Source organism: Panthera onca, chromosome B3 (genome assembly GCF_046562875.1).
Source record: "Panthera onca isolate mPanOnc1 chromosome B3, mPanOnc1 haplotype 2, whole genome shotgun sequence".
Lineage (NCBI taxonomy): Eukaryota > Metazoa > Chordata > Mammalia > Carnivora > Felidae > Panthera > Panthera onca.
In genome coordinates, this window is record NC_138344.1 from 73742970 (window position 1) to 73755940 (window position 12971).

General features: G+C 43.6%; 1 protein-coding gene across 2 annotated transcripts; it reads left to right on the top strand.

Annotated features, from left to right (window-relative positions):
- The first annotated feature begins 2543 nt into the window (after positions 1 to 2543).
- On the top strand, positions 2544 to 7398 carry PABPN1 (poly(A) binding protein nuclear 1). 2 transcript variants are annotated; one of them, XM_060619261.3, is made up of 7 exons: positions 2544 to 3105; positions 3463 to 3577; positions 4285 to 4352; positions 4669 to 4775; positions 5242 to 5329; positions 5418 to 5569; positions 6472 to 7398. In XM_060619261.3, the coding sequence occupies exons 1-7, from the start codon at positions 2755 to 2757 to the stop codon at positions 6509 to 6511; spliced, it is 921 nt and encodes a 306-aa protein (XP_060475244.1). In that variant the 5' UTR covers positions 2544 to 2754; the 3' UTR covers positions 6512 to 7398. The 2 variants fall into 2 exon arrangements, with proteins under 2 accessions (XP_060475244.1, XP_060475247.1); XM_060619264.2 differs by lacking the exon at positions 2544 to 3105 and adding an exon at positions 3231 to 3317.
- Positions 7399 to 12971: the final 5573 nt, after the last annotated feature.

The window sequence follows — 12971 nt, forward strand, 5'->3', positions numbered from 1 at the left end:
ATAATAACAACTTGCCTAAACATTTGTCTATTGTGGGAATTTAGTCTTTTTCCGAATTTCAACATCATACATAATGTAATTTTTGTGTATTAAAGCAGACCTTGTAATAATTTTGACCTAAGTTTCGAAAGTTGGCTCTGAATTTCCTGCTCATTTTTTTCTTTTTTTAAAAAATTAAAAAAAAAAATTTTTTTTTACATTTATTTATTTTTGAGAAACAGTGAGACAAAGCGTGAGCGGGGGAGGGGCAGAGAGAGGAGACACAGAATTTGAAGCAGGCTCCAGGCTCTGAGCAAGCAGTCAGCACAGAGCCTCATGTGGAGCTTGAACCCACAAACTGTGAGATCATGACCTGAGCAGAAGTCGGATGCTCAACCGACTGGGCCACTCAGGCACCTCCAAAATTTTTTAAAATGTTTATTTATTTTTGAGAGAGAGAGAGAGAGAGAGAGATAAGCAGGGGAAGGGCAGAGAGAGGGAGACACAGAATCTGAAGCAGGCTCCAGGCTCTGAGCTATCAGCACAGAGCCTGACACAGGGCTCTAACTCCTGAATGGGGAGGTCACGACCTGAGCTGGTCAGATGTCCCACCACTTTTTACCACCTACTCACTGCTAATTAGTTCCATGACTTGGGTGTTACTTCACTCTTTCTTCATCCCTAAAACAAGTTATAGTTTTGGAAATATTTGCTTCATAGAGTTGTTAAGGATTCAATGAGATATAATAAGGAATCTAGGATTGTACCTATTACAAAATCAAGTGCTCAACAAAATTAGGATTTGAAGCATTATTTAAAAAATCACATTTCCCTTGATTTGCCTGATTAGCTTAAATCAGGCACCAATAAAACATCAACATCTTGATTAGGTTAAGATTAGTAGAAAACCTTTTTCTTCCAGCGACTTCACAATCTTTTTAGGGTTTGTCTTCGGTGCTCACGTTAGTTCTCCCAGACCACTGGAGCTGCGATGGCTGCTGAAGTAATTTTCAGTGAAATTTTAAGAACTATGACTCTGCTCAGAATTCCCCTGTTCCTGAGGTAAGGATTTTTGAGAAGTGAGGGTGAGGGGAAGAATGGGGTATATTGAAAAGCTTTTGACTTTTTGGTTTGCTAACAGAGATCTCCTCTTGTCCAAATCCCTGCCCCAGCCATACACATCCTATTGGGGTTGTCTGATTTAACTAATTTGAATGGCCTCATTTGAATCTGGCTGTCAAATCGTAGCTTGGTCTGGCCACAAATAACCCTTTTGCAAACTTAACACCGTCATTCCTTACTTTTTAAAAAACGCGTAGTAACACTGCTACAATAGGGCAACCCTGCTTTCCAGGACTAGGTCTCATTGGTTATCTCAGAGTACAAACGTGTGTTGGGAACCTGCGAGGAGGAATTCCTCTGCGGACTGAAGGAAGGTTTGGGGAGTGGGAAAGCCTTGAAAAATGAGGGTGGCACCCAGATCCCCAATAAATGCAAACATTTATTGGACATCTATTATGTACAAAGCATACTGCCCCACAGTGGGGTTGCAAATATAAGTAGGATCCAGCCACTCATTCCCAAACTCACAATGCAGGACAAAATGAGCGCACAGTGGGAGTAGGCCTGCTTGTTATGGGAAAGGAGGGGGTAGTGAAAGGTTCTTCAGTAGAGGCGATGCTGGGGCTTGCAGTGTACATGGGTACATTGCGTGTAGAGGTACAGACCTGTGTGCAGGTACACCCCCCCTGGAACGAGAAGGGTGGAAATAACATTTGCGAAGTAGGCTGGTCCTGAGATCTCTTAAGGCCACGGTAAAGTTTTATTTTTACCGGGCCAGCAAAAGGGAGCCGGCTCTAAGTAGCGGCGAGGCTTGGAAAGATGACACTGGAAGCTGAGAGACCTATTAGGGAGCTGTAGCAAACAGTCCAAGAAAAAGGCTAAAACTGGAGCATAAACAGGGGTTTGTAAAGTATGCCTGTGTAAGGAAGACAGATCAGACAGGGCTAGTAGCTCTGGAGTGAGGATTCCTCCCTGCTTTTTGGTTTGGGAGAACTGGTTGGTGGATGTTGGTACCAATAACCTGGATGGGAAAAGTAAGCTTACTGGAAAGCGCCATTCAGAACCTCCATTTCCAGCAACATCCCATCTACTGATTCTTTCCTGGTCAGCAAACCAGATTCCAGAAACCGCCTCAATGTTTCCGGCCTCTGCCTTCCAACAGCTCTCTACTTGGCAACCAGTAGTGTCAAAATGGCGGCCTCCCTAAGGACTAGTCATGTGACCTCGGGTTTCCCTTGATGGAAGCCTGGCCGTCCGTTGCGGGGCAAGGTTCACCTGTCACGAAACGGGTGTTAGCCCTTCAAATCCCGCGAGCCAATCGGCATCTGAGACGGCCGGTGCGGCAAGGCGATCGGAAGACTGGTTCTTTCCCCTCACCCAGCCAGCAGCCAATCCCCGAACGTCATATACTTCGCGGATCCGCCTGAAGGCGGGGCGGGAAGCAGGAATGTCGTCACAGCTCTGGCGGTATTGTTACCTAAGGACTTGAGAGGAGGTGGGACATGTGTTGATTGACAGACCAATTCCCCTACCGGGATTTGAGAATTTATTGCAATATCCCGCCTTAAGGGTGGGATCTTATTTGATTGTCAAGTAATATTCCCCAATGGAGTCCTAGCTGGTGGTGACGGGCAGGCTGCTAGACTAATGAATCCTCGGCGTGCCCGGCGCAGTTCTCCAATCGCCGGGCGGCGGGCCCCAGTCTGAGCGGCGATGGCGGCGGCGGCGGCGGCGGCAGCAGCAGCGGGGGCTGCGGGCGGTCGGGGCTCCGGGCCGGGGCGGCGGCGCCATCTTGTGCCCGGGGCCGGTGGGGAGGCCGGGGAGGGGGCCCCGGGGGGCGCAGGGGACTACGGGAACGGCCTGGAGTCTGAGGAACTGGAGCCTGAGGAGCTGCTGCTGGAGCCCGAGCCGGAGCCCGAGCCCGAAGAGGAGCCGCCCCGGCCCCGCGCCCCCCCGGGAGCTCCGGGCCCTGGGCCTGGCTCGGGAGCCCCCGGCAGCCAGGAGGAGGAGGAGGAGCCGGGACTGGTCGAGGGTGACCCGGGGGACGGCGCCATTGAGGACCCGGTGAGGGAAGGAGGGCGAACGAGCAGGGCCGTCCGTGTCACGGGAGGCCCAGAGCTCGGGCGAGCGGGAGGCAGGCGGGAGGCAGGCGGGGGGTGGGGGTGGGCGGGGAATAACGTGGCTGGGGCAGGGCCGGGGACGGATCCTCGACCGCCAGAAGGGGCCTAGCCGGGTTGATTCGGGCGTTATGGGTGCTTAGTATTGTTTTAGAGAAGGTAGCTTGCTTTTCTTTTCATCGTGACCCGTGTGTGGGGCGAGGGAAATGGCCGAGCATGAGGCCGCGCTCGGACGGAGAGCTGGGCGCAGCCCTTGCGTTGGTTCCTGTTAAGCTCTTCTCCATACCCTCTCCACTCATTGTAGGAGCTGGAAGCGATCAAAGCTCGAGTCAGGGAGATGGAGGAAGAAGCCGAGAAGCTAAAGGAGCTACAGAACGAGGTAGAGAAACAGATGAATATGAGTCCACCTCCAGGCAATGGTGAGTAACTGGCGGTTGCACGCGGAACCCGGGTCCTCGGAAGGGTTATGCGAACACGGGTTGTATGGGATTAGATGCTTGGGACTTTGAGGCTGCTTGTCTGAGCAATTACTGGGCAGGTGCTGTGGTCATTGTCCATTGTGTGTTCCTCTGACCTTAGTGAGGCAAAAACCTGTTTTGATGATGGTAATCTTGTGCCTTTCTTTGTCCTTTTTACATGTGTGTTGCTCTTTGTTCTTTATTCTACCTCTACTCTTTGTGGAGGTTTCCAATTGGCATTTGACCTTCAAGGCTCATGGTTCTTCTTTTAGTTTGAGACCTTTTAAGAGTCCTAAGAAATTGCTCCACTACAGGGGGCTTTCCCTTTAATCCAGAAATGTTGAGTTTGGGTTCCCTTGATTTTGTTCACTTTTCAAATGATTTCACTCAAAGTTATTCAATAAACAGGGACTTGGTTTGGGGGAAGGAGGGAATTCCTGTACTGTTCTCTCTGGTTTTTAGGACTGTGTTAATCTCTTGCTGATTTGTCAAATGTTCACTGAGTACCTTTTGTGTGTTAGATGGTATTCTTGATAATGGGTACAGCAGGGAACAGAGCAGACCTAAATCTTTGCCTTCACTGTAGCACTGGTGGTGGGAGGGGTACATTTATTGGTCAAATAGAAAACTAGCTTTGTTTTCCCCTCCGATTTCTTTTTTCTTCAAAGCTGGCCCAGTGATCATGTCCATTGAAGAGAAGATGGAGGCTGATGCCCGTTCCATTTATGTTGGCAATGTATGTATTAGGGCCCTGATTAGTGTTGGGGGAAGCTCTTGTTTTGGGAGTTGCTTAGTAGGAGTATTGAAAGGAACATCTCAAGGATAGGTGGTGGATTTGGGGAATATTGGGAGGGTTTGGAGGGGGTAAAAGGTACTGGTGATCAGCAGAGGCTTTAGGGTTGGGAAGAGAAAAGGATTAATTTCTTAAAGAATCAGATTTGATGTGCCTTGGTGTATATGGTGGCCCAGCCCAGAGGCTCGGCGGAGATACCTGTTGAGATGGGAGCTTGTTTGCCCAGTACGTGTGAAACATAACCCCTTTATCCCCACAGGTGGACTATGGTGCAACAGCAGAAGAGCTGGAAGCACACTTTCATGGTTGTGGTTCAGTCAACCGTGTTACCATACTTTGTGACAAATTTAGTGGCCATCCTAAAGGGTAAGTAGGGAAGTAAGTTGAGGTCATTTTAATCACATTTTAAAAGTAGACAAAATGTTTTATATTGAACAGTAAGTTAACTTGCTGTTAAAGTAAGTGGTGTTCATCTTATGAGGAATTAATGGAGATGTATATCATGAGTTGCACGTAAATGCTTTCAGAGGCCTTTAGATAAAGATGAAGGTTAGTGTGGGTGTATTCATGAGCTAGAAGAGAGAGGGACAGCTTCTGCTTAGCCCTAACTGGTTCTGCTATATGGAAATCCAGGCCCTGTGGATACTGTTTTATAATTTTCCAAGAGTAGCTAGAAATTTGGATTGAAATCTTGCATTTAAGAATTTTTTGAAAAGTAATAAAAAAATGTGGATGTGTTATTACTTGAGTAAAGCATGCCTAAAAATTGGATTTGACACGTAAGCTGCTTTTTTAAACTTCAGATAGATAAAATGACTATTATTCTTTTCAGGTTTGCATATATAGAGTTCTCAGACAAAGAGTCAGTGAGGACTTCCTTGGCCTTAGATGAGTCCCTATTTAGAGGAAGACAAATCAAGGTAAGCCCCATGCCCATTGCTGTTCTGGTTCTGTGTAAACTCTCCAGGCTTATTCTGAGGCTTTTTGTTGTACATCTATCACTGTCAGGTGATCCCAAAACGAACCAACAGACCAGGCATCAGCACAACAGACCGGGGTTTCCCACGAGCCCGATACCGTGCCCGGACCACCAACTACAACAGTTCCCGCTCTCGATTCTACAGTGGTTTTAACAGCAGGCCCCGGGGTCGCGTCTACAGGTCAGGATAGATGGGCTGCTCCTCTCCCCCCGCCTCCCATGAGCCCTGTATGTTTCCTTCTCTCCTGATCTGAGGAATCTCCCTCACTTACCCTCCCCTTGGTCTCCAGGGACTTGGTCTCCTGCCTGTGCAGGGTGAGGAAGGTAGTTGCAGGCCAGGCCAGGAGGCCAGTCTCATCATCGTTTTCTGGAGCAAGAGTTGGTGATAAGGGCTGGATCTCTCCACTTTGTTCTGAGAGATGGTTCTTCCCCCAGCCTTTTTTCCCTTGAGAGTTGGTGGCAGTGAAGGTGTTTACAAAACAGGCCAGGAAGAATGGCCTCAGAGTAGTGAAGGCACTGCTTGGACATTTGCTACTTTTCCCAGAGTTAAGGAGGAGTTGAAGATTGATCCTTTTCAACAGCCATGTGGGAGGATAATGAGATACTTTTTAACTGAGCCAGTGTTTTACAAGGTTAACTTTTTCTCTGGGCCTAGTGTGATGCCCATGTTGTTGCTTTATTATCGTCTCTCTGCCTTTAAATAGACAGGATAAGCATATAGACCTTGGCTTTTCATAAGATTTACTTGTCTACTCCCAGGAGTTAGGGAGGATCTGATGGTGAAGGCCTGGGGTTTAGAGCTGTGGAGAACTGACTAAAAAGTGGATAAACAATAAGTCCGTTTTCTTGCCCCTATTATCTCAGATATGCTTTTTTGCCAATGGCAAGGTATTCTGTTAAATTGTCCCCTCCCATTTGCCAGGTGTGTCACTATTTCTGGGATAATGGGGTCAGTTTTAGGATACTTGGAAACTTCTTTCCCCCCATTCCCTGCACTATAACTGGGGCAAGGGCCCATGGGGAGGGGCTTGTGCTGACTCTTAAGTGATTATGTTAACACCTAACTCTCCTTCTTTCTTCCAGGGGCCGGGCTAGAGCGACATCATGGTATTCCCCTTACTAAAAAAAGTGTGTATTAGGAGGAGAGAGAGGAAAAAAAGAGGAAAGAAGGAAAAAAAAAAAAGAATTAAAAAAAAAAAAAGAAAAACAGAAGATGACCTTGATGGAAAAAAAAATATTTTTTAAAAAAAAGATATACTGTGGAAAGGGGGGAGAATCCCATAACTAACTGCTGAGGAGGGACCTGCTTTGGGGAGTAGGGGAAGGCCCAGGGAGTGGGGCAGGGGGCTGCTCATTCACTCTGGGGATTCGCCATGGACACGTCTCAACTGCGCAAGCTGCTCCCCTTGTTTCCCTGTCCCACTTCACCACCTTGGGGGCTGCTCAAGGGTAGGTGGGCATGGGTGGTAGGAGGGGTTTTTTTACCCAGGGCTCTGGAAGGACACCAAACTGTTCTGCTTGTTACCTTCCCTCCATCTTCTCCCTAACTTTCACAGTCCCCTCCTGCCTGCTCCTGTCCTGCCAGGTCTACCACCCATCCCACCCCTCTTTTCCGGCTCCCTGCCCCTCCAGATTGCCTGGTGATCTATTTTGTTTCCTTTTGTGTTTCTTTTTCTGTTTTGAGTGTCTTTCTTTGCAGGTTTCTGTAGCCGGAAGATCTCCGTTCCGCTCCCAGCGGCTCCAGTGTAAATTCCCCTACCCCTTGGGGAAATGCACTACCTTGTTTTGGGGGGTTTTGGGGCGTTTTTTTGTTTTTCAGTTTTTTGTTTTGTTTTGTTTTCCTTTGCCTTTTTTTCCCTTTTATTTGGAGGGAATGGGAGGAAGTGGGAACAGGGAGGTGGGAGGTGGATTTTCTTTATTTTTTTAGCTCATTTCCAGGGGGTGGGAGTTTTTTTTTTTAATATGTGTCATGAATAAAGTTGTTTTTGAAAATAAAAATTGTTTGGCCTTTTGGGTGTAAGGGTTATTTATCTATTTTCCTATTTTCTCTTAGATCCCAGATGGCTGTTAATTCTCCTTTGTGGAAGTGCTGGTGTTGTGGAGGGGAAGTTCTCATTTACGAATTAAGGAGTAGGAGTTAAAATTACAACTAACAGGAACATTGTGTATTTAGTTGAGGATGATGAGTTTTCTGGGTAGCATGTAGCCCTGATTGGCATTTGAGGTAAATCAAATGAGCCTGGGAATGTAAAAGAACGGCCAGAAGAGAGTAATCTGATAGCACTTCAGTGTGTACTCCTGAGTAAATTGAACATGCAAATGAATTATCCACACCAGCAGCACTAGATTCTTAGGGGTATCTGGGTAGCTTTTCTTGTCTTTACCCCAAAGTCAGCTCAAAAAATGAGGGAGAAAGTAGTTAACTAACAAAGACCATGGCAATATCTTTTCTAGCCATGCAGTGACCACTTACTCTGTTCAGCTAACTCATTTTGAATCATTCCATTAATTAGGACTTAACTAACTGGCTTTTACTGATTTAATATCCTTAAGTTTAGTAGTTGGTCACATTAACACCAAATTTCTCTATTTTGTATTATGTCAAATCGGTATCCAGATTCCTTGGGTACTACTACATTGTGTTCCTGCCCCTCTGGCCCTGCTCAAGTCTTCTCCATTACTTACAGGATTTCTAAATTTAAACCTTTATATATTCTGTTGCACCATTAACCTCTGTTCCCAGAATATTTTGTGTTTGCCTCCGACCTAGGTATTCTCTTCAGTAATCTTAGGTTAAAGAAATGAGTGTCCTATATATCTCTGAAGCCTTAACCCACTTCTCCAATGGCTTTGTATTCTGAATTCTCAGGTCAGTATTGACCACTTCAGCATTTGCTCATTTATTGTACTGTTCCTGTTGTGTCATTTGTTAAGCATTCTGCAGTGGGGGGGATATCTGTCTGCTCTAACAACATTCAGCTAGAATAGTGTGGAGATTGCTGCAGAGGCTTATTAAGGAGTCTGGTAGCGATGGTTTCAATATTTGCTGGAATGTGAGAGGTCTGAAGTAGCTTGATGATGTTAATGCTGGGAAGGTCTCTTCTATCCACCAGGGGGCGTTAAGTGGCTATCTGCAAAACCCCTTCCAAATTGCTGGATCTTGGACAGGCGAGTGTCATTTTTTTGACCCTTCTTTGTTTTTAATTTTATATGTCCAGTCAGTTCTCCATATCCTGCCCATTCTTTCCATGCTATTTTAATTGCTTGAGCAACTCCCCATCTTAAAGTGGGCTCCTGGTAGATGTCTGACTCCACAAACTTAATGTTGCCAGAAATGCCCCTGTTCTACCACCAGTAATTGTAAACGCAGATGTGGAATGAAGTGCTTTCCCAATTTAATTCTGATTAGATTTCCCTGTCACATCTTGTTCTACATGTGATGCCCTGTGCATTGCAGTTAATTTTATTATATTTCATTTATTGCTCATGCTGTGCCCATTCCATCTGCTCTTTCAGAATCGTAATGTATAAAGCCAGGCACTACAGCCAGAAACCTTTCTTCATTCCCTAGTCATTATGAATCACTCCTGCACTCAGGGCAAATTGCTTCTATCTCTGTTTAGTACTTCATAGCTTTATAATTAAAACAATTACATCCCTGTTTCCCCACTAGACTGCAAGCTCCTTGAGGGTATGGATTGTGCCTTTGTATAACTTAGGTGCTCAGAAGGTGTTAATTCACCTTGGGGGTTCCCTTTATCCTGGACCTGCTAGTTCTTACCCTCACAAGCATCAGATTTCTTTCTTTACTTGGTCTTTTCATTTTTCCTGCATCATCCTCAGTGATTTTAGAGGAAGTAGCATGAAAGGAAAGTTGCTTTCCTTGGGAAAGATTGCTTGTTTTTTGGTCAGTCACTCCTGATGAGCTCCCTCTTATCTGAGGGATTGGAATGAACCTAGTCTCACATGGATCTTGTGGGAGGGAAGTGTCTAAGACAATTGGGGGAGCCTATCTCTAAGATTTCTCTGGAGTGAGAGTCTGAGTCAGGTCTTTGCAACGACAGCCCAGAGCTCTTTCAGATGGGATTTGCCCAACCTGACATCAGCAATAAAGAAAAGTGGTTGCTGTTTTTTTCCGGTAACAGCCTTCCTTTTATGTATGGTTGAAATGAGTGGCCTTTCTTAAATCAAGACCTGATTTTAAAACATCTTTCAATTCTGCTAATCTCAAATGCCTTTTTCCCTTTCTTTATGCTTGTGGTAATCATTGATTCAGCAAACATTTACTGAGTACCCAGCAAGTGCTGTTCTAGGTGCTAGCATTTGTTAAAGAGAAATCATTTAGTAAGAGAACTTTAATTTTATTCGCTGTAGAAAAGTGTCAGTTTGCCATACCTCTGGCATATCCCACTGAAAAGCTATATGGGTTTTGTTGTTAGATATAATTCACATACCATAAAGAATTACCTTTTAAGTGTACGATTCAATGGTATTTAGTGCAACATATATTAACCATCATCACTACCTAATTTTATTAACTCTATTTTCATAACCCCCCAAAGAACCCTATACCCATTAGCAAGCCCCCCTAATTTTCCCTCCCTCTAGCCCCTAGCAACTATTAATTTCTGTCTCTATGACTTTGCCTGTTCTGGATATTTCATATAAATAGAATCATACAATATGTGGCATTTTGTGTCTGACTTCCTTCACTTAGCATAGTGTTTTCAAGATTCATGTTGTAGCATGTATCAGCACTTCATTCCTTTTCATAGCTGAATAATAATTCCTTGTATGGATTGACCACATTTTGACTATCCATGAGTTGATGGACATTTGCATTATTTCCTTTTTTTTTCTTTTTTTTACTATTAGGAACAGTGCTGCTACAAGCTACATGTTTTTTTTGTGAGCAAACATTTTCGTTTCTCTTAAATACATACCTAGGAGTGGAGTTGCTAGATCATAAAGTAACTATGTTTAACCTTTTGAGGAACTACAGGGCTGTTTTCAAAAGCAGCTGCATCATTTTACATTTCTGCCAGCAGTGTATGAGGGTCAGTTTCTCCAGATCCTCACCTAACTTGTTACTGTCCATCTTTTTTATTATAGCCATCTTAGTGGGTATGAAGTGGTATCTCATGTTTTTTATTTGCATTTCTCTAATGACTAATGATGTTGAGCATCTTTTCATGTGCTTCCTGGCCATTTGTATATCTTCTTTAAAGAAAAATGCTCAAATTATTTGCCCACTTTTTAATTGGCTTGTCTGTCTTTTTATTATGAATTGTAAGAGTTCTTTAGATATTCTGAGTCTTAGACCTTTATCATATATTTGATTTGCAAATATTTTCTCCCATTTTGTTGGTTTTTTTTTTTTTTTTTTTTTTTTCCCACTTGATAGTATCCTTTGAAACAGAAAGGTCCTGGAGATTTATGCCTGTGTTTTCTCCTAAGAGTTTTATAGTTTAACTCTTACATTTAGGTCTTTGATCCATTTTAAATGAACTTTTGTGTATGGTGTGAGGGAGGGGCCACTTCATTCTTCTGCATGCAGATAATGCATTTGTCTCAGCACCATTTGTTTAAAAAGCTACTCTTTCCCCCATTGAATGGTGTTGGTACCCTTGTTGAAAATGAATTAACCAAGAATGTGCAGGCTTGTTTCTAGAGTCTCAAATCTATTCCATTGATCTATATGGATGTCCTATGCCATTACTACACTGTGTTCATTACTGTACCTTTGTAATAAGTTCTGGAAGTGGGAAGTATGAGACCTCCAATTTTGTTCTTTTTCAAGATTGTTTAGCTACTCTGGGTCTTTTACATTTCATATGAATTTCAGAATCAGCCTGTCAGTTTCTGCAAAAAAGAAAGCCAGAATGTTCATAGGGATTACACTGAATCTGTAGAACAATTTGGGGAGGATTGCCATTGTAACAATACTAAGTCTTCCAAACTACGAACACAGTATGTCTATTTATTTAAGTCTTTGATTTCTTTTAACAATGTTTTGTAGTTTCCAGTGTATAAGTCTTAGACTTCTTTTATTACATTTATTCTTAAGTATTGTCTTTTGCTATATTAAATGGAACTTTCTGCATTTTGCTTTCAGAATGTTCATTGCTATTGTATAGAAATACAATTGATTTTGTACAATGATCTTGTACAAGTTTAACTGTAAGTTTAGTAGCCTTACTGAACTTGTTTGTTTAGTTCTAACAGGTGTGTTTGTGTATTCCTTAGGATTCTCTATATACAAGATCATGTCATCTGCAAATATAGAGTTTTACATTGTCCTTTACATTCCGGATGTCTTGTTTTTCATTTTCTTGCCTCATTTCCCTAGCCAGAACCTCCAGTACAATGTTGAATAGAAGTGGTGAGAGCAGACATCCTTGTCTTGCTCCTGATCTTCGGGAAAAGCTTTCAGTCAGTCATGATAAATAAGGTGTTAGCTGTGGGTTTTTCATAGATTACCTTTATATCATGGATGTTTAAACACTTGATGTTCTCCACACCATCCATGTTCTGTCATACCTCTGGACTTGGCACTGTTTCAGTCCAAATATCCAAGAAGCTTTCCTTGACTGTCCCCAAAAGAGCAGATCCTTCCTCCTCAGAGCCACTGAAGCACTTTTACATCTCCACATTTTCCACGTAGGATTGTAATGATTTGTCTCACAGTCTTCAGAGCCCTTGCAGGGAAGGACCATGCTCCCTCCCCCAGAGCTGAGGCAGCACCAGACAGTGGGTAATCAGCAAAAAATGGTTATGTGGTGGCCAGGCTAGGTTGACCGAATAAGAGGAATGAGAGTGGCCTTCATGTCACTTAATGTAACTTAAGCTTATAAATGTACCCTGTATATACTTTTAATTTTCCTTTGAATAACCCATTATGGCTCGTAGTTGTGAGTCCAACGAAAACATTTCTACAGTGTTTCATGTTCGTGAAAGTAGTCACTTCCTTATTTTCCTAAAAACGATCTCCCAAGTTCCTGGGTTGTCTTCTAAACTGATTACAGGAGAATTAATATTTTTGTGGTGTTTGGAAATATTTTCTATCTGGTGTACAGGAAAAAGATTGCAGGATCTCAGTTCTCAAAATCTAGCTACTCTACTTAAGAGTCACATAACCTTGAATAAGTTACCTTTTCAAACCTCAGTCTCCCCATTTGTAAAACCCTAAACCATGAGAACTGTTTCTCATGGGGTTAGTGATCAGGCAGGGTCCAGTGAGATTATGTGGTTGGTGAATTTTAGAGCAAGATGCCAGTTGTGTTAGTTATACATGCTGACCCTTTTCACCTAGATTATGAATTTCTTAGGGGTGAAGGACTATGTTTTCCCCTGTGCTTCACTGATACTTCTTGAATGCTTTCATTTTCGTTGTCTCTACCTTTTTGGTTGAAGTCAGAGAATCTGGTTCTCTTTCAACTACCCTCCTACAGGAGCTGCTCGAACTTCCTGAGTGTTTTTTACTTTTTTTTCCCTGCCCTTCTTCCAGCAGTGTACAAAGACTGGATTTGCTGGAATGCCCCGTTGATACCATTCCTCACAATATGTACTGGATGATGTCATTA